The sequence below is a fragment of the Neofelis nebulosa genome, chromosome 4 (assembly GCF_028018385.1).
Source record: "Neofelis nebulosa isolate mNeoNeb1 chromosome 4, mNeoNeb1.pri, whole genome shotgun sequence".
In the NCBI taxonomy this organism is placed as follows: Eukaryota; Metazoa; Chordata; class Mammalia; order Carnivora; family Felidae; genus Neofelis; species Neofelis nebulosa.
Genome location: NC_080785.1, coordinates 78,169,207 through 78,189,816, shown reverse-complemented (window position 1 = coordinate 78,189,816; position 20,610 = coordinate 78,169,207). Strand labels below are relative to the sequence as shown.

The window sequence follows — 20,610 nt, the reverse complement described above, 5'->3', positions numbered from 1 at the left end:
ATGTTAATGACTACAAATAATACACATAACTTATTTTTAGGGCAAAGATAATAATTGTGGTTTAAACATTAAGAATTGGTATTCTTAATATTTGCAATGAAAAGCATTCTATTCTGACTTAATTTCAATGCTGAGACATTTTCATTTTTCTGGTAGTTGTAGTAACAACATGATGTTGTAAACATCATGTTTCAACTAGGGTACCAAATTATAATTCCTTTTGGATATGTGTTTCCAAATTTAATGTTGGTTAAAAATGTTATACATTGAGGTAGGATAGAGAGTGAGTGGTTGACACATAGATGTAGCCAATAGCGCAAACTATATATGTCTTCTAACTTTTATTTTCATACATTACTGACTGTGCAGTTGATTTTGTTTGGTTTCATAAAAGGTATAAATATTTGGTAAGGTATATGGGACCATGTCCTGTTGGAGATTTCAGTGTTTGGTTATGAGAGACGAAAAGATCATTTTGGGGGACTGCGACTTTAGAAATTTGGCTTTGAAATTTTCCTGTATAATTATACTAGGAATTTTCAAACAATAGCAACAGTTTACAGTACTTTTCCACATGGTGGTTGTTAAACAATAATTGGAAGATGTAGAAGACGTATTTTGCATGAACCAGGCATTTAGTTAACATTCCTTAAACTGAACAACTCTCTACTTGATCTCTAAGTGGTGTTCTCATAATTCACAAAAGAAAAAAAAATACTAACTATTCTTAGGCCAAAAAAGCAAGAGAGCTGATCTTTAAAATGAGTTTGCTTATAACTTTTACAAAAGTTACCAGGTAGAAAGTGTATATATTTTTACAGTTGAAAATGTTATAAGCTGTATAGTTTAATATTAATAGTTTAATAGTAGTTAGTTTTCCTAACCAATCTTATAAATTCTGAGGTGCAAAGCTAGCAGATTCATTCAAGCTTTTGCTCTTTTTGCCCTGTCAACATTGGCGTATCAATTTTGGGAAGAATGATGGCCCTGACACAAACAGGGAACCTATTTCTGTGACTCGCAAATACCTTCCCTTCTCCAGTAGAACAGGATACAAGGGATCAACTTGATTTACGTGCTAGGTGTATCTCATATTCATCTTAACTGAGTTCATTTTATTTATTAGGTAAAACTAGTGTTTACTGCATCGAGATAATGTGTAGCCATCTTATTTGGGCTCTTCACTTTGCAATTGTAAACTTGATAGCAGGTTTCTTAAATATCTGTGTGTTGTTGTTGTTGTTGTTGTTGTTGTTTATTTTTTTTAAAGAGATATCCCAAAGTTGCAGATGGCTGGCTCATCTCCAAATACCTCTTCAAGGTACTCTATGCTGGTGATGTCTCCCGCCACTGAGCTGCGCGGGAGCATGGAATTGACTTACTGGGGAGGGCTGTATCAGTTAAGTGATCTTTTTTAGTACATTGCATGGGTTTTGCAAAGCTTTCTTTTTTTGTTTTGGTTAATCCAGAGAGCACAAATATGCTTATGCTAATTTTTAAATTAATATCTTGATGTAAACCCACTCAATATAATTATTTACTTTCCTTCCTTTCTCAGTGACCCCCTCCACATTTCTCTATGTTCCATGGTTTTAATGACTTTTATTAATTACGTCTATCAGTGTAATTTACATTTTATTATAACTCTTAATGATATAATTATTATTTCCTCATTTTTGTAACTACTGTGTAATAATATTTGTATTACATGCAAACTGGGGGCTTAGGGAAGCTGTGTGATTTTAACAGTCACTGAATGAAACATACATGGGCAGTATCAATAACTTCTTTGCCATTCTTGAACCATTAGTGGGAATATATTTCTTAGTTTCCTTTCTCCCAGGTAGAATGCATGCTTTTATTCACTTAATTCAAAACTTTTTTTTTTAATTTTTTTTTTAACGTTTTATTTCTTTTTGAGACAGAGAGAGACAGAGCATGAATGGGGGAGGGGCAGAGAGAGAGGGAGACACAGAATCGGAAGCAGGCTCCAGGCTCTGAGCCATCAGCCCAGAGCCCAGCGCGGGGCTCAAACTCACGGACCGCGAGATCGTGACCTGAGCCGGAGTTGGACGCTTAACCGACTGAGCCACCCAGGCGCCCCTATTCAAAACTTTTTAATTGAGTTCCTGCTGTCTGCAAAAACACTGCTGGGCTCTGTACTTATGACCTAGCCTTTTGTTATATTTTTTAATTAGAAAAGAAATATATAGTCATTCTTTCTAAGGATTATAATTAAGACAAAAGATAGAAAGTAGAAAACAAATGTCTTCTTATTAACCCTCATTTCCACAAGTAATCATTTTAAACAGTTTCGTTTGTTTCATGTTCTCTAGATGTAGCCTTAATCACTACTGAAACAAATTATGCTTGATTTCTTTGGGGCTGCACATTGATGTGCTGCTCTCTTTATGGATTTCAGCCTTCAGTATTCTAATTCAATCTGCCAGTAGTCTAAGCCTTATGCTAAAACACTGGTAGAAGGAAAAAACAAAACCTTTGTACTCTACTCAGAAAGATGGTAAAATTACTGGGATAAAAAGCTTATTAAGTCAAACTCAATTTTTGGATTTTTGGTGAACCTGGTCATCTTAAATTTCGTGGAAGGTTAAGAATGGACTCAGTTTTACAGTATAGATACATATTATTGGTATTTGTGGTAAACTCCTTACCAGTGAATAAGACATTGTCAGTAACAAAGAATAATAATCATATTTTGTAAACTATGATTCATAGTTGCTAAGTGACTTACTTGAGATGTCCTGTAAGTAACATACAGCATTAGCAATATAAGTACAACTGAGTATCCAATCTAGGTTTACTCTTCTTAAGATTCAACTTAATATGTAATTAAAGTATTTTTAAAGTGTTTAAATTTGATTCCTCTTTTTAGAATATATGACCTTTTATTTAGAAAATTAATTATTGTCATTATTTTACTTTCAGAGCTGAGTGATCTAATAAATATGAACCTCAAATAATAATAGTACTTTTTTTTAAAGGAAAAGATTCTTTTTGCAGAAATGGGAATTTTGTCTTTTTAGCAAAACTATAATAGAAAATATTAAACTGAGTTTTATAAATTAGCAGTAAGAAATTATACAGAAGTTGTATATCTAAATACTAATATATTGGCAACAATCAGTCTACAAGTGACTATTTTCCTTTAAGTGTCTGAAAACTTTCAGAGTGGTCAATTAAAATTTGATGGGACTGTATTTCATTGCTTGTCTAGTTGAATGACAGTTCCAAGGTAGTAGTCTTTGATATTGTCATTGATGTGATGTATTGTAACACTAGCAAGACTTAAATTTGTGGGACCAGTTTTTCATTTGCTCTTTACATAGATAAGCACTAATACAAAGGCTGGAGAAAGGAAGTCACTTAACAGATTCATTTATATTTTGTATTATCAAAAGATAATGTGTCATTAGCCACTACTTAGTAGAGAACCACTTTAGAAAATTTAGTCCTTGTTCTCAGAAGGTCTCATTCTGGATGTGAACTAAGATATAAGCAAAACACAAATATATTGCATGATATGAACAGACATCTAACTTAAGTAATAGAGAAGAGTAATTTTATTTTATTTTTAAAATTTTTTAGAAGAGTATTTTTAGAATAACATTGGACCCAAGAGATCACAGGCCATTGTTAGGTGCTGAAAATAATGCTGTTTGGTGGGAAGGATACCACATAGTTGGTTAGTAGCACATTACCTTTTAGTCTAGCTAACTTTTCACTCTTTCTTTCTTTCTTTGCCTTAAAATGATGGAATGCTGATAAGTTTGGGAAAGTTTGTTAACTTTGTCATTGCTAAAAGTTAACTTTTAGGAAAACATAACTGAAAGCATATTATACACTTATCACGGGCTTTAAAAATCTGTTAGTGACAGTGTATTTCTTCTCCAGAATAAAATTTCTTCAAGATATAAACTAGTTGTTTTCTTGAAGTGTGATTTGCTTTTATGGTTATTTTTAAGGAAATGAAAGTATTTGAGGAGTGATTGTTTATTCAGTAGTTATTTTTGAAGGCGTGATCAATCCACTTGTAGCTTTGTTTTTTGATTTTTCTGTTGAATAGTGATTACAGACTAATACTCTCAGTACATCTTTTGCAATTAATCTGTGTTTAAGTAAAAGTTGTCTTCAAATAATAATATTTCAAGTGACCAGTTGAACACTTCCATTATTTTTAATTAAATGTAACCTTTTCATAGATGCAGAATTTAACTATTTAAATAAAATTCTAGGATATACAATTTACACGAGAGTTTATTTGGAGGCTCTAACAAGGGAATGCACCTTCTCTTATTCAAAACAGATTCTGTTGAATGTGAAAATTTCAGTGTCTTGAATTCAGGACTTGACTTTGGACATGATGCACATGGAAGAGGAAGGAAGGCAGAATCAAGCCAAGTTATCCTTACATCTAGTTTGCGGAGTAGATAAAAGTATTGTGGAGATAAATACAGGTTATTTTTTTAAGGCCCTGCAAATCATGATGATATGTCATTCTGTTAATTGTTTAGTCTCTTGGTTTGTAATCTGGGAAATCTTGCCATGGTCTCTTGGGTGAGAGTCTTATAGATAACACATCTTACCCATACCTGGAGTCCCACAGATTTAGTGCCCATTCCTTCTGTTTAACCTTAGCCTAGATTTTGCTTTTTGATATCTTTGTTTCCTCTCCTCCAAAATGGGGCTTTGTTCTATTGTTTTGGGATTTTTTGACAGCTTTATTTTAAAACGTCTTATTTTCTTTAGCCATGTCAAACTCATGAGAAGATTTAAAATAAAATTGACAGAGAAAGCTTGTAATATTCCCTTTCTTTAAGATCTCCTCATTTTGGAAGTCTGGCAACCATACCTCTCATCTTAAATTATGGAATGATCCTACTTAGTAGAAGCCAAAGAAAATTGAGAATAGAGACATATTGGGGAGGTGAATATAAAATGGTTGATATGTGAAAAGGCTGAATTAGGGAGCAAATTTTAAGGACTTTCCTAGATTCTGAGCAAGTAACGGGAAAAATTTAATTTTGCATCTCATTCCCACTTTGTTGACACTACAGGGGAGCTTGGGTTCTTTAACTATCTGTATGATAATAGCAGTAACTGTAGTAATAATTGTTAACATCTGTACCAGGCTGTCTACTAATTGCCTCACACAGATTATCTCATTGAATCCATGATAACAGTGTTATCATGTAGGTACTACCATTATTGTTAACTTATAGATGAAACCCAATTTACAGAGTGAAGTTAACTTATTAGCTAGAAAGTGATCTAATTCAGATCCCTCCCGACTCAAAAGCATCTATTCTTAACCAATAGGCATCTTACCTCCTCTCCAAATGGCTAACAAATTGATGTTGTCCCAAAGACAAAGTATATTGAGATACTGTACCAGGAATTTTTTTTTAACCCACAGAACAGAGGGGGCAAAGGAAAGTGGTAGGGAGAGATTAGAGAGGAAGACAGGAAATTTTAAGTATTCCTATAGATTTCTGTTTGTAGGTAGTAAGCTTTGATTTTTAAGGAGACATTGAGTTATGGAAATAGTTATGTAAAGATTTGTAGATGCTTTTGTATCTTTATTTGTATAGATAAAGGTGTGTTTGTCCAGAATGTTTGACATTTGTAATCTAGCATGCAGATGTCTTCTGAGATTGTCTCTAAACTGTCACTATAAAAAGATATGCAGAATTTTAAAAATCGAATTTTTATATGCAATGAAGATGATCTCTTTTGTGTTGATTCACCAGTTGATTTGTTTAACAAATATTTTCTGAATGCCTACTGTGAACCAAGCATGTGTCAGATGTTAGAGATTGATTTAAAGACAGATAAGACAGTCCTTGCCTTACTGATTTTACCCCCTAGTTATTAGAAATAGCAAGGTGATCTTTTTAAAAAATACCTATGCCTGGGCCTGCCCTTAAAGGTTTTGATTATTTAGCTTGGGGTGGAGCCCATGCATGTATATTTTTTAAAAAGCAGCCCAGTTACTGTTTCGAGCTCCTGTGGTTGGAAACCACTGCAGTCTCATTTGAGACAGTTCTCCTAAGACAGTGCTTGCCGACAAGAACGCTTTTGATGTTGCTAAAGAGAAACTATTACTGGGGAAAGGAAGATTTGAGATAGATAGATAGATAGATAGATAGATAGATAGATAGATAGATAGATAGATAAGGAAGCACAGATTTAAGATGCTTCTACATTAAGATTAAACAACTTCCTTAGGTAAGAGTAATCGTTCCAGAAAAACTAAAGAAAGTATTAAGATGTCTCTTACATTCTGCTTAAAAATGCTCAGAATACAAAATGGCTCCCACAGATCCACCACTGAAGAGTCCCACATAGAAATAGTAATACTAATAGGAGATAACACAAAAGAACATTTGTAAACAGACCCATAATTACCCAAATCTGAAAAAAATTATAATGGTAAATGCCTGAATGAATTTTGATGGTTTGCCAACTAGAAGAGAGCAGATGAATGACAGAGGGAAACTTGATGGCTTTTTAGATGGGAACGATTGGGTAGATAATGAATGATCAGTGAATACAGGATTCTAATTCATCATGTTACTTAGAGGGTAGACCACACATTGTTTTATTTCTTTGAAGTTTCCTTGTGAAGAGGAGGAAAGGGGTTGTGTTATTATTTTTTCTGTTTCTCTACGTAGAGAAAGGTTTAGAATGCAACCAGTGACATGTGAATTAATGGTTAACTAGAACCATAAGGAGGGTTTTCTGGGTGCTATCTACCAGATGGTTAGTCTCTAGTCCCTTTTTCTTTGATTTGTTTGATTTTATTGTTGACAAAACTATGATCCAAATCCATTAAATAAATTGCCTAAAGTAGCACAACTAATTAAAAGTAGAGCAGGACTAGATTTAAGGCTTTTGGCCAAGGAGATCATTACCCTTTTCACTATAGTACATATGCCGCCTTTATTTTTTAGAATTTTATTCTTGCATTTTGAATTTTCTAGTCTAGTTTTCTTTTATTTTGTATTACAATTTGTCTTCTGAAGGTCAAGTAACCTGGTTTGGTTATGAAAGTCCTCGTAGCTTCTGGGACTATATCAGAGTGGCTTGCCGGAAGGTTTCACAGAATTGTATCTGCAGCATTGAAAATATGGAAAATGTCAGTTCCTCTAGAGCTAAGGTAAGAAATAAATAATAATATGCAATGTATATAATCTAATCCTAAACAGTTTTGACCCAAATAGAAAATTCTGAGCTCTTTGCTATGTAATTTTTTTTTCTTTGTTGGGATTAAGCACTTGACAAAGTTTAACATCTTTTGTAGGCTTGTTTCTATTTCTTTTAATTGCATGTAGTTATTTTAGAATGCTGTTGAATCTTCACTGTGGCCTTAGGAATAGCAAAAGGATTTGTAGCTAGTCACTATGAATTATTATTTTTTTTTGAGAAGCACAATAAAATATTTCCTATTCTGTGAGGTTTGTACATTTCTTGAATTACCTAACCCAGTGGCCCTCAGTGTCCTGAAGAACCCTGGAGGTCCATAATGTCAAAACTATTTTCATATAGTACCAGGGTGTTACTTGGTTTTTGTGCTATGTTGGCACTTGCACTGCTGATACAGAAGCTATGGTGGCAGAATTATTAGTTCCTTAGTATGAATTAGGGCAGTGGCATCAAACTGTACTAGTAATCATTGTGTTCTTCCTACTGCATTCAGTCTTAAAAACAAAACAAAATAAAAAAAGCCTGTTTCACATGAGAATATCCACGATGGTGCAGTAAGCATTATTAATTTTATTAAAATTCAGCCATTGAATGCCTGTCTTTTTAATATCCTGAGTAATAAAATGGAAAGTACACATAAAGCTTTATAGCATATTAAAATATGATGGTTGTTTCAAGGAAAAGTATTCATGTAGCCATTCGAATTTGTGAGCTGAATTAGACACTTGTGTCATGTAATACTATTTTTACTTAAAAGCATAGAAAGTATAGTTTTTTAGATGTAGGCATTTGGTAGAATTTTCTTGAATAAAAATGAACAAAGTAAGCCTTTTAATTCAAGGGAAACAGCTGACAGCATTTGTTGCCAATGGTAAAATCAAAACTTTGAAGTAAAAATTAGAATCTTAAAAAACTTGTATTTACCATCTTAAGACCAACAATTTCCTTGAACTTAGACTTTTCTGATAACAATGATGTTGATATTAGAGATGTATTTTAACTTGTTTAATGAGATGTGTTAGCATTTGGTAAACCTGCAAACCTCATACTTTCCAAATGATCATTGCATGGAATTAAAAAATCATGCATGGGTAAAAGATCCATTTTATCCAGTGGGTTTAATGTAATACAGTATGAAGAGTTCATTGATATGGTTATAGATTCCATGTTGCTGTTAGCCTTTAAGGAATTCCCAGTTATTGAATTTTAATGTAGAATCAAAGGAGAATGTCCACAATTATCTAAAAAGGCTATAAAAGGTGTCCTTTTGCAACTGTGTATCTAGTGAGGCTAGATTATATTGGCTTCATATGCTTCAGCCAAAACAACACCTTAGATTGAATGCAGCAGCAGATACCTAGTTCACGTTTATTAAGCCATACATTAAAAAGATTTGAGGGGAGCCTGGGTTTCTCAGTCACTTGGACAACTGACTTTGGCTCAGGTCATGATCTCGCAGTCCCTGAGTTCAAGTACCACATTGGGCTCTGTGCATGATCTTGTGGTCGGTGAGTTTGAGACCCACATCAGGCTCTGTGCTGACAGCTCGGAGCCTAGAGCCTGCTTTGGATTCTCTATCCCCCTTTCTCTCTGCCCCTCTCCCACTTGTGCTGTCTCTCTCTTCCTCAAAAATAAATTAACATTAAAAAAAAAATTTTAAAAAGATTTGAAAAAATATAAAACAGACCTACTTTCCTCACTAATATTTTTGTTTAGGAAAAGAGAGTTATTTTTAATAAAAGATGTTATTTACGTTAACATTTAATGGGTTTATATATATATATATATATATATATATAATCTAATTTTAGAATTTTATATATTTTTTATCTAATATTTTAGAAGTTTTCAGTTTTGACTTGTAATACAGTAAATATCAATAGATATAATCTATATAAAAGCACTTTGGAGTCCTCACTATTTTTAAGATTATAAAAGGTCTGAGTTGCTGATATAACCTATATCAGCTTTAGTTTAGGAGTTTTGTTTTTTTTACTGGATCATCATACTAGCTTTCCTTACTATTTTTGACACTTAAGAGTTACAGCATGAAACCTGGGTAGAAAATAAAGATTGAAAACAGATACATACAATTGTAAGATCAAGACATAATTCAGTTCAATTCATTATTTCATAGTTACAAACTTATAAATTACAAGTCTCTATAATAAATGAAAATAGTATAGCAATCATATTTCAGAAGTATAGTTTCCAAGTTTATTGTTCCTGCATCTGTTTTTATTTAGCATATTTTTTCTTCTGGAAAATTATTAGTTAGCAAAATTGATAAAGATATATTAAACATTTTGTAATACATAAACTGAATGTTTTTTAAAACAAGATTTATAATATTTAAGTGACATAATTAGAAAGATAGTTAAATATTTTTAAATTATACTATATAAGCATTTTTGGATAAAGTTGATAGCTGTGATTTTTGGCGCCTTTTGAAAACTAGGGCTGAAGATTGCATTTTGTGAAACCACTGCTGCCTCCTTCACTGCCACCAGTCTGAGCAATGGTTAACTTTCTGTTTCATTGTCTTTGAACTTTATTAGTTTGAATCAGTTTTCTTTCCTGTGTCACACATTTTTTAAGCCAATAAATGTCTTCATTTTTAAGTCAATTATAGCTAGATTATTGAAAATGTTTTTTCTTATAGATGTTTAAAACTTGTTTTTTATTTTAATGGCTTTCTTCTGAGCTATAATATTGTGTTAGTAGTCCCTTTAGCCTCTGTTTTCTCAAACTATTGAATTTATGCATTTATTTACATTTGAATTATCTGATTGACTACAGGTTTAGAAAATGTACAATCTGAATTCTCCTTTGCATCTTAGTTGAGTTTATATCAGGTTTCCTTTCATGTTTTCTTTATGGCTTAAGAATCATATTGGGGGCTCCCGGGTGGCTCGGTTGAACATCTGACTCTTGGTTTTGGCTCAGGTCATGATCCCAGAGCTGTGGGATCAAGCCCTGTGTGGGACTCTGTGGTGAGCTTTGAGCCTTCTTAAGATTCTCTCTGTCTTGCCCTCTGGCCCTCTCCCCTGCTTGCACTTGCTTGCTCTCAAGAAAAAAAAAATTTTTTTATATTTTTAAAATTAAAAAAAATCTTTTCTGTAGGTTAAGATTAAAAGGCAAGATGTAATTTGAATGAATGAAGTGTATAAAAATAGACAGTGTCCCAGGTGTTACATAAACTTTATTTTCTTATTTTCAAAGTAAAAGTAGGAGCAATTGATAATAAGTGTATTCTAAACCCCTTCAGTATAGGAGAGAATATATTTACAGAACTAGTGTATACCAAAATACAAAAGGTAATTGTGAAGTTAACACACATTAGATATGTAGCATTTGGACTTGGGTGTAACACATAAATGCAAAACCCAGCTGACTACCTCTCTTAATGAGACTCTTGGGAATAGGCCCTGCACACCAAGGTGCTGCCCATCAGAGAGAGTTAATATTTATTCTGTAAAAAACCAGTGTTGAATATCACTGCATAATAATCAGGTTCCAAAATCTGGCATTTATATCTTTGTTTGCTCAGGCCTCAAATAGATTCCATTTACTGGGGAAAGAAAGATCAGTGATTTGCCTCGTTATGCTGGGGAAAGTCTACAAGCAAATATTACTTCTGTCTTTATTCATTGTGGTGGGAAGAACAAAGTATTTAATCTACTTATTAAATCACACGTGCTAATGCCAACTGTCAGGATTGAAGGATTAAGCAAATACCTTAGATGGCTGGTTTATTGAGACTTCGAGCTGCTTTCAGGAGTAACTACTAGCCTATACAGCACTCACATCCAGTTTTGACATTTGTGAAAACTTATCAGAACCACAGCATCAAATTTACCTGCTAAACAATGTGCAACTCAGTACACCTGGGACCAAGCAGATCTTCATTTTTGAATTCTATATAAGAAGCAGAATAAATTTGATTACACCTTTAGGGTTATGTGGATGACATACTAAGCACTGGAAGACAAGATACCTTACAGAACAATGACTAATTCAGTATGGAAACTTTCTTTAACTTTAGTTGCATTGATTTTAATCAGGATTGTCTGTGTCCTACAACTACTGTACAACTCAGATTCACATCATAGAAACTTGCCACCATGGGAGATCTGATACTTGGTCACTCTGAGCTGAGATCTGTGAAATGCTGACAGTACCTTTCTTTGCTCAGTCTTTGTCCAGCTGAACCTATTTGCCAGGGCTTAAAGAAAGCCTAACAGTGGAATACAGTATTTGAATTAAAGATCATTTCTGTAATCTTTACATCTCAGGTGTATCAGCAGCTCTTCTTTCTACAATACGCAGAGTTTCTGGGAATGGGATTTCTGTATATGGGATTTCTTATTTAAGTTTCAGACTAGAATTAGCACTCTTAGAAAACTAGCTTCATCACAAAGGGCATTTATTTTACTCTCTTCTGAACACACCCATCTTTCCCATCTGCTGTTGGACTGATTACTTATCAGCGTAATAGGTGATTTCTGACAGAAATTCCCTAAATGGATCCTTAGTTACCACTGTTATTGATCTTACATATATTTCCATTGGATTTTCTTAGTATTCCAACTGATTTCAAGGTCAAGAAATTCTTTTCCTCCTTCTGTTTTTGTTGTTGTGTGAGGCAACAGCAATTCCAGCATATGAGCTCTATACTGTTCTTGAGTTCTTCTTGCCTTCCTGCCTATCTTATGTAGTTTTCTTTTTCTTTGTTTTTAATGGTTCTTTTTTTTTTTTTATTTTGAGAGAGAAAGAGAGCAAGCGTGGGGGAGGGGAAGAGGGAGATGGAGAGAATCTCAAGCAGGTTCTACACTGTCAGCGCACAGCCCAAGACAGGGCTCGAACTCATGAACCGTGAGATCATGACCTGAGCCAAAATGAACAGTCAGATACTCACCTGACTAAGGCATCCAGGTGCCCCTCTTTTTCTTTGCTTTTAAGAACAGTTCTTGTTTGTGGCTAAGTTAAGCTTTCCTGGTTTGTGGTTGCTTACTCTGTACATTTCTTTGGTTCTTGAGTTTAACATATTGGACCAATTTCTGAATATGCTGGCCATACCAGCCATTCATATATTCATGCATTCTTTCATCTGATATATTTTTGAGCACCTATACTATGTCAGAACTGTGAATGCAGTCCTTAACACATTTCTAGGACAGAAATCCCTAATCCTTCCTGGTCTTTTTTGGTCTCATCCTCTTGTATACTTTTTCCTTTATTCAGAAGCTGACTTTATCACTGCTCTTTCTTAGAGGCAGGTTAGCCAAATTTTCTACCGAAAGAGGTAGGGACAGTGGGGCTATTAATCACAGATACACCAGAGTTATCAAATACTAGAACTTTACAGTAAGATAGATTTGTGAAGACATGATTTTTATAATCATTTTCTATTACTAACAAATCTGTCTCCTCTTGTCCCTTAAACCACCACTTGACATTTCCTATTCCTAATTCTTTATCGTGATGGCTGCAAACCTGGAAGAATGGCAGACATACTTGGGGAGCTTTAAAAATAAAAAAAATGGTTTCCTAGGCAGAAACCAGAAATACTCTGATTCTGCCCATTTGTTTTACATTCTTTCCATTTTAAATACTAAGTTCATATGAATCTTTATGAAAGACCATTTTCCTCACATCATTCCTTTTCCCCACTTGTCACTGGTACCTCTAATGCCTACTGGCAATGAGCAAGTTACTTATCTACTTTAGTTTTATCCACTTATTCAACAAGTATCTATTGACTGTCTACTGTGTGCTAGAAACTGTTAATAAATATTGAGGATACAGTGGCATTGGTGAAAAGATGACAGAGAACAAATGTTGTGTAATGTTTCAGTAATTACAACAAATCAGTGTATATATAATATAATCTCAGGGGCCTTAAAAAAATGAAACAGGTTAAGAAGTTAGAAAGTGATCAGAGTGGTGGAAGAAAGGACACTCTTTTAGATAGGTTGGGTAGGGAAGGCTTGTGTGATGCAACAACATTTGAGCCAAGATGTGAATTACAGAAAGAAATGTGCTGTTCAAATGGTAAGCAGAGGAAGCAGAGTATGTTAAGAGTTTAGATATTACTCTGAATGCAATGGGGAGCTACTTGAGGGTTTCTTTCTTTTAATTTTTTTAAATAATAGGGTATTGTAATGTAGTTTGCATTTCAAAAAGATCAACTGAGTGCAGTATGGAGAATGCACATGGAGGGAGTCATAGTAGAAGGATATAACTGAAGTAAAAAAAAAAGATGATCCTGGAGGTGAGAAATGAACCAGTTTCTGCTTCTGGTGATGACAGAGTAGCTTGTATCAGAGCATCCCTTCTGCCAACAACGGTAGAGTTTGGATAAAATACACAAAACAATAAATTTAAGACATAAGAGAACAGACAAGGCATGAGGACTTAAGTGGCCACAATACTAGACAGAAGGATCGTACATGAGGTGTGAGCCTTACTTTCATCTTGGCTGTTAGCCTAAGGACATTTGTCTGTTCACATCATTGATACAGAGTCAATCAGAGAGTGCTGGGAGTTCTTTTAGTTTCTCTAGGCTAGAGAAACAGAAGGTGGAGCTTGGACCTGCCACTGAAACCAGGACTTTATTGAGATAGCTGCAGACAGATGTGTCTGAAGTTATACATGCAGTTTTCCTGTGAGGTGTTTGCCAACTTTTAGCTACTTGAAGCGTAGAGCAAAAGTCTCATAAACCAGGCTGAAAGCTGCAGGTAGGAAGCTAAAAAAGCTGATTATAAAGATTTCACAGTGTTGTTCTGGAGATAAAGAGGTTAGAGTTTAAGGTCAAACAAGTTGGAGGGGCCTTGTAAAATACTGTAGACTTTTATTTGTGACCCAGAAAGATTCCACCTTGGGAGTAAGAGATATTCAGACAAAGACCAGCCCAAAAAAGTCCTACAGTTGGTGCCCTTAAACAGTGAAAAGTGACGTTTAAGTACACTCCCTACCTGAGCAAAAATAAACCTACTCTAGATAAAGGTAGCATTAGTGCAGCTACAAACTTTTATATACAGTGTCCAGTATTCAATCAAAAACCGCTCACTATGCATATCAGGAAACAAGATCTAATGACCAAAACTAAGAAATAAAACAAGGTAATTGAAACAGATCTATTGGAGATGCAGATAGTAGACTTTTAAGTAATTGTAGTAGAAAATATTAATAAGGATTAGTAGTACCAGAGAACTGAAGTATGTAAGAATGTATAAATATTCATTCAAAATACTCATTCAAACCAAACACATACAGAACTTATCCAAAAATTGATCATATGCTGAGTTATAATTCATTTCATTGAATTTCAGATTGAAATAATCTCAAATGTATTCTCTGATCACAGTGGAATTAAGCTATAATTAATAACAAAAATATAACTAGAAAATGCTTATGTGAGTAAAAATTGAGAAGGACTTCTAAATAAGTCACAGATGAAAGAAGTTAAAATTAAAATGGAAAAATAAATGGAAAGTAGTGATAATGAAAATATAACATGTAAAATTTGTGCTTAGAGAAAAAAAGACTTACGTAGGCTCTTATGTATTAAAAAAAAATAAAGGCTGAAAGTCATTGATCAAGGTTTTCATCTCAAGAAGCTATTTAGGAAAAGTAATACATCCAAAAAGAAGGAAAGAAATAAAGGGAAAACATTCAATTAAATTGAAAAAATATATACAATAGAAAAAGCTCAACAAAACTAAAAGGTGGTGGTTTTAAAAAGATTAATACAATTGGTAAGCTTCTAACAAGACTATTCATACAGAGAAAAAGATTATAAATTACCAGTATCAGAAATAGGCCAACCAACCCCATAGGCCTTATAGGCATTAAAAATCCTAAAAGGATATTATGAATAATTCATACCTATAAATTTTATTTTTTTAAGATTTATTTATTTATTCCAAGGTGGGGAGAGGCAGAGAGGGAGGGAGAGAATCCCAAGTAGGCTCTGCACTGTCTGCACAGAAACTGATGCAGGGCTCAAGCTCACAAACCACAAGATCTTGACCTGACCTGAAATCAAGAGGAGCACACTTAACCAAGTCACCATACCTAGGAAATTTTAAATTTAGATGAAATGGACAAATTCTTTGAAAAAAATTATAAAAAGGAAGAAAACATCTGAATATTTTGGTACCCACTAAAGAAGTAGAATCTATAAAATCTTTCCCTTGCAAGCTCAATTTTTAGTTGAGTTATTCTTATAGATTTGTAAGAATTATTTGTATTTTATAAATGAGAGCTTTTTGTCATATGTATATAATGCAGATATCTTTATCTACTCTGTAATTTGTCTTTTTACTCTCTTAAATGATTATAGGTTATCCCCTGAAACAGGAGGTAGAGTGTATAGAGTGTATAGATTTTAGTTCAGTTAGGTTGGTTGGTTTGGTGGTGAGATGTTTCCTGTCTTCTCAATGTGTCTGTTTTTTGTTTCCTCATAGAGTAAAGTAGGGCTAGTATTGTAACTCACACAATTCTTGAGAAGATTAAGTATTTTAATGTATATAAATATCTTAATGTATCTTAAGCCAGAGCTAAGCATATATTAATTAAGCCAAGCTGTAAGGCTTTCCCACTTTATGGCCCCAACAACTTTTATAAGTCTGTTTATCTCCTGTTCTAGTTAAAGTTCTTTTGTTGAAAGAAAAGAAACTTAAAATTAGCACAGTGTATTATCACAATATAATAGAGAATTCCACAAACATACAAGGACAGGAAATTAGGTGCAGGCCAGTTTTGCATGAATTGAAATTAAATCAGGAAGCAGGGCTTTCCCCACATTTCTTATCTAGCAATAGCACAGTCTCCTGTGTCTAACTTTCTCTGGCGGGCAACTCTCCCACCTTCTGCTCTGGTGAAATCATAGCCTTTTGATTCAAACTACCACTACCAGTCTCTGTGTCTTTCAAAGGAAATTTCAAGAGAGAAACTTGAGACTGCTGACCAATGGCTTGCTTCTTCCTTCCTTTTGTTCTGATCATCCACTGCTATTTGTAGGTTCCCCAAGGCTTACTCAGCAGGAATAATAGACTGAGCCCTGGGCAAACTAAAAGGGGTTTTGAGTTTGATGAACAAGTTGACTGCCCTGCTAATCACATTCATATCGTTCCTTTTTTTCACAATACTGCTGCTTCTAGTTGGTCAGGTTTTAGCACTGTCTAGATTGACTCCTTTTTGATCTTTCCTATCCAGAGGTTTGGTGAATTCACTAGAGGTATAGACATTTCTAAAGAACGTTGTGTGTGTTTTTTGTTTTTTTGTTTTTTTCTGGGCACCTGGGTGGCTCAGTTGGTTAAGCATCAGACTCCATTTTGGCTCATGTCATGATCTCAAGATTTTGGCTCAGGTCATGATCTCAGGGTTTGTGAGTGAGTTCAGATCTCATGGTTTGTGAGTTGGGCCCTGTGTCAGGCCTCTCATATTGACAGTACGGAGCCTTCTTGGATTCTGTGTCCCTCCCCAGCTTGCTCATCCTCCCTCCCTCCCTCCCTCCCTCCCTCCCTCTCTCTCTCTCTCCCTCCCTCCCTCTCTCTCTCCCTCTCTCTCTCTCTCAAAAATAAATAAGTAAACTTTTTTAAAAATGCTTTTTTTCTCCATACCAGGTGATTGACCATCATGTATAATGATTAGCATCACCTTTATTCTCAACTGCCATTGCATTGTTTTGATTTTCTGTCTCATTAATCTTCATAGATTTTCTGGAGACTGGTGGGAGGGCTGCGTGAAAATGAAAGCAAACGAATTAAAGAATTCTCATTACAAATGTGACCTCTTATATTCTTTAATTTTAAACAGAGTCCAGGAGAAATGCTTTGGATTATTAAAAAAAACAAAAACAAAACTGGCTAGTCTCAACTATTGAATGATACTACCCCTTTCAAAAGTAAAATTAAATTATTCACATTTAGTCAGAATTGTCTGCTTATGTGATTTTCTACCAAAATATATGGTTTTGTGTAACTTTGAGTTTGTTTTTTCCAGTTAAAATATTTGGTAATAGTTTTAGAATGTTATGGGTGCAAACTCAGTAACTCATGATTTGGATGCATGGTACGTAATGAAATTTGGTTCAATATTAGTTATCTAAAACCTCCCTCTGGAAGGATAGGTGGGAAGTTTTCTTAAACAAGTGGTGTGGCAATGGTCATTTAAAAAAAAAAAGAATGGACTCTGTTCTTCATGTTTTATAAGGGGACTCATTTTAATTAGCATGTTGATTTGGGCATTGAAGTAAAGAGTTACGTAAAGTCTCTGACCCGAGTAACTCAATATTAATAGTTACCTCTCTTCAGCGGATAGAAAATTAGTATGACATACGGTACCCTATATATTTAGAGAAACAAATGACAAAAAACCAAACTTTATATAATCAAAACCTACCTGTTCTTATCTACTTAAATATTTTTTAGTCTTTATCAAATGTATATTTTGACTGAATTGTTCTTTACATATTAAAATGCTTATATTTTTGATGACAGTGGACAAAATATTTTTTTAACTTGTAATTTTTTTTTCACATTTGATTCTTTCTTCTTCCTTTTAGGGTAGAGCCTGGATTAGAGTAGCACTCATGGAAAAACATTTATCTGAATACATCTCTACAGCTCTGAGAGACTTCAAAACAACCAGGTTTAAAAGTCTTTTTGATTTTCAAATATGTATTTAAAAGAATCACCTAAAGATTAGAAGTAAGAATAAGATGAAGATTCATTCCTTTCTTAAGTCCATAGCTATTTTATTTCCTCTTTTTTGTACTGCTCAGGTAAACCCACTATCTTCTCAGGAAAATGCCATTTGTCAGCTAACCATGCATCTTCTTGGGTTTATCTTTTCACGCTTTACATTATACCTAGAGTATCTTTCTGAATCATTTCTATTTCTCACACTTTTAATAGTTGAAGTTCATTCTCTCCACAGGCTTTTCCCTGACCAATTTGAAGAAAAATCTCACCATCAGATTCCTATAGCATTCTTTCTCTTTCTATATTACACTTATTTTATTTCTTTCATTTAATTCATACATATAACTAGTGATGGCTCAGTTGTCTTTTTAAGGCAGGCTAGACTAGTGTTGTTTTTCTTAGGTTGTATGCACGTAAGAGATGACATACTGTGCCATGTTACTTTACTTTTTTACAATGATAAAAGAAAAGGTTCATATTAGGACAACAGGCATGCCTATAAAACTCTGGTCTGCTAATCTCTATGCTTATAACTGTTGTTAAAAAAATGATTTTCTGCATTTCAAAAGTATTTGTAAATGAAAATATTCAGTACTTTCAGTACCTTAAACATGTACTATTCAATACAGTGGCCACTAACCACATGCCACCATGTAAATTACTGTCAGTTAAGAGTAAATAAAATTACCAAATCGCTTCTTCAGTTGCCATGTCACATTTCAGGTGTTGAGTAGGCATGTGCAGCTAATGACTACCAAACTGGACAGCACATATGTAGAACATTCTATTGGACCACACTGCCTTAGGCACTTCTAAATTACCATACATATTACTACCTCATAAATCATATTTCTGAAAGAGAAGAAAAGAGTGACAACTATAAACCAGTTTTGATAGAGCAATTAGGGCCATATATAAAGAACTCATATATCTGGAATCTTAATTTCCATGTCCTGTTGCAATATTTGGCATTTTGGATTTTGAGAAAATGTGGGCATTTATTATGATACATTTTTGCTTTGTTTTTTTCTCACTTTACTTAGGTATAATTGACATATTTTGAAGTTTAAGGTGTACAACATGTTGATTTGATACTTATTACTATCAAATGATTACTGTCATACCACTAACACTTCCATCATGTCACATAATTGTTTGATATATACTTACTGAATTCTTTTATTGCAGTACGATTCCTTGGGCAGTGAAATGATGAACTCTTAGATGTTTGAGATGAACTTTGTGAAATGAAAATTTTGTTACTTCTATTTATTATTTCTAGTAAATAAGTTTAATTATGGAAGATACTAAATATTGAGGATACTAAGGTTTTGAAGATAAAAGTAGTATAAGAATCTCATAGATCAAACCTATAAATCCTAAATCAATGAAATCAAAATAAAGTTTACACAATAATCATCTCCTGTGCATTTGCAAAGTTGCATTAAAGTTATGATAGTCTTCTGAATAGAAATTAAAGCATTGATAATCTAAGTTGTTAGTCTTGCTTCTTAGACAAATGAGTGGAGTAGAAATAGTTCTTGAATAGATTATTTTTAGACTGAGTAGTTCAAATATTTAAAGGGAAATGCTTTTTGGCTTGTTCTTAGGTGTTAGCTGTCTTTTTTGATAAAAAGGAAATGATTCGTCTCTAAAAAAGTCCATGAAGTAAAAATACTCTTGTAAAAATATATAAGCATACATTATTGAAACAGAAACATGGCTTAGTAAATGTTTCTACACATATGCAAGCAAATATATGTTTATATAATATACGCACCCATAGTATTTAAGTGCTAATACAATGGCTCTAATTTCCAGAAAAGGAAGGAGGGTGTTATTTCAGAATTCTCATCTTAGAAGTTAAAAAATGCAGTTGCAAAAAGTCTTCCTTTTTAAAAGCAAAACAAAACTATGCTATTTTTTTTTTTTTTACTGAAGTCAAACCAAAGAAACTTCTTAATTATAAATAAATTTGATTGTGAACCTCTGGCTGAAACATACCTATTTGGAAGATTAGCTTTGTGAAATGCAAGCAAACTATTGGAAAGAATAGTTATACCTTACCTTTTGTCTGGATGCTCCCTGACATAAGTGCTTGTAGAACAATGAGAAATGATCTCTGGTCCTTTAGGAATCTTGAGAGTATCTGAATCAAGTGTTCTTTTCTTGTTCTACTCTTCACAGATAAAGAGTAATGACGTCCTTTAAAATGGTGATGCAAGTGTTTACCCCAGGACAGAAGGAGGAGCTACATGAGCTAAGATAGGCAAGCTTGAGAATAATAATCTGTGAAAATCCAAGGATAAGACTGGGTGAAGAAGTAGGGGAACAGAAATATAGTAAATTATCTTGTAGGAGCACATCACATGGCTCTGTAGTGTTAGAGAAATACAAGTGATTTTATTTTTTGGTTTTTTTTTTTTGTTTGTTTGTTTGTTTGTTTTTTGCTAAGATGGAGGATGTCTTAGCAGTTGGAAACAACCCTTGCAGGGTTTCTGGTTTAGGGATTGAGGGGTTACTGGGAAATAGCCAGAGTTGGGAGGTTAGAGAGTTGAGATTAGAATCCAAGCGTAAAAAAAAAAAGGTGGGCAATTGTTTTTGTAGGTTATTGGGAAGACTGAGAAATAGAGAAGTAAAGTAGAAACTGAATTAATTTGTTCCAAGTTTTAAT

The 20,610-nt window shown here is 33.8% G+C and overlaps 2 protein-coding genes across 6 annotated transcripts in view; one reads left to right on the top strand and one right to left on the bottom strand.

Annotated features, from left to right (window-relative positions):
- Positions 1-20,107, bottom strand: part of ABCB1 (ATP binding cassette subfamily B member 1) — a 238,281-nt gene extending 218,174 nt beyond the window's left edge. Inside the window, exon 1 of the mRNA XM_058725205.1 lies at positions 20,004-20,107. The gene's annotated coding sequence lies outside the window, so the exon portion shown is untranslated. The remainder of the gene's footprint in view (positions 1-20,003) is intronic.
- The window catches only part of RUNDC3B (RUN domain containing 3B), a 150,426-nt gene that overhangs the window by 50,493 nt on the left and 79,323 nt on the right, over positions 1-20,610 (top strand). For 2 of the 5 annotated variants that reach the window (XM_058725217.1, XM_058725214.1), the window contains exons 3-5: positions 1,271-1,321; positions 7,044-7,177; positions 17,798-17,883. In XM_058725217.1, coding sequence (XP_058581200.1) covers positions 1,271-1,321; positions 7,044-7,177; positions 17,798-17,883 — 271 coding nt within the window. Of the gene's footprint in view, positions 1-1,270; positions 1,322-4,130; positions 4,476-7,043; positions 7,178-17,797; positions 17,884-20,610 lie in introns of those variants that run through there. The other 3 variants (XM_058725219.1, XM_058725215.1, XM_058725218.1) reach the window with 2 other exon arrangements.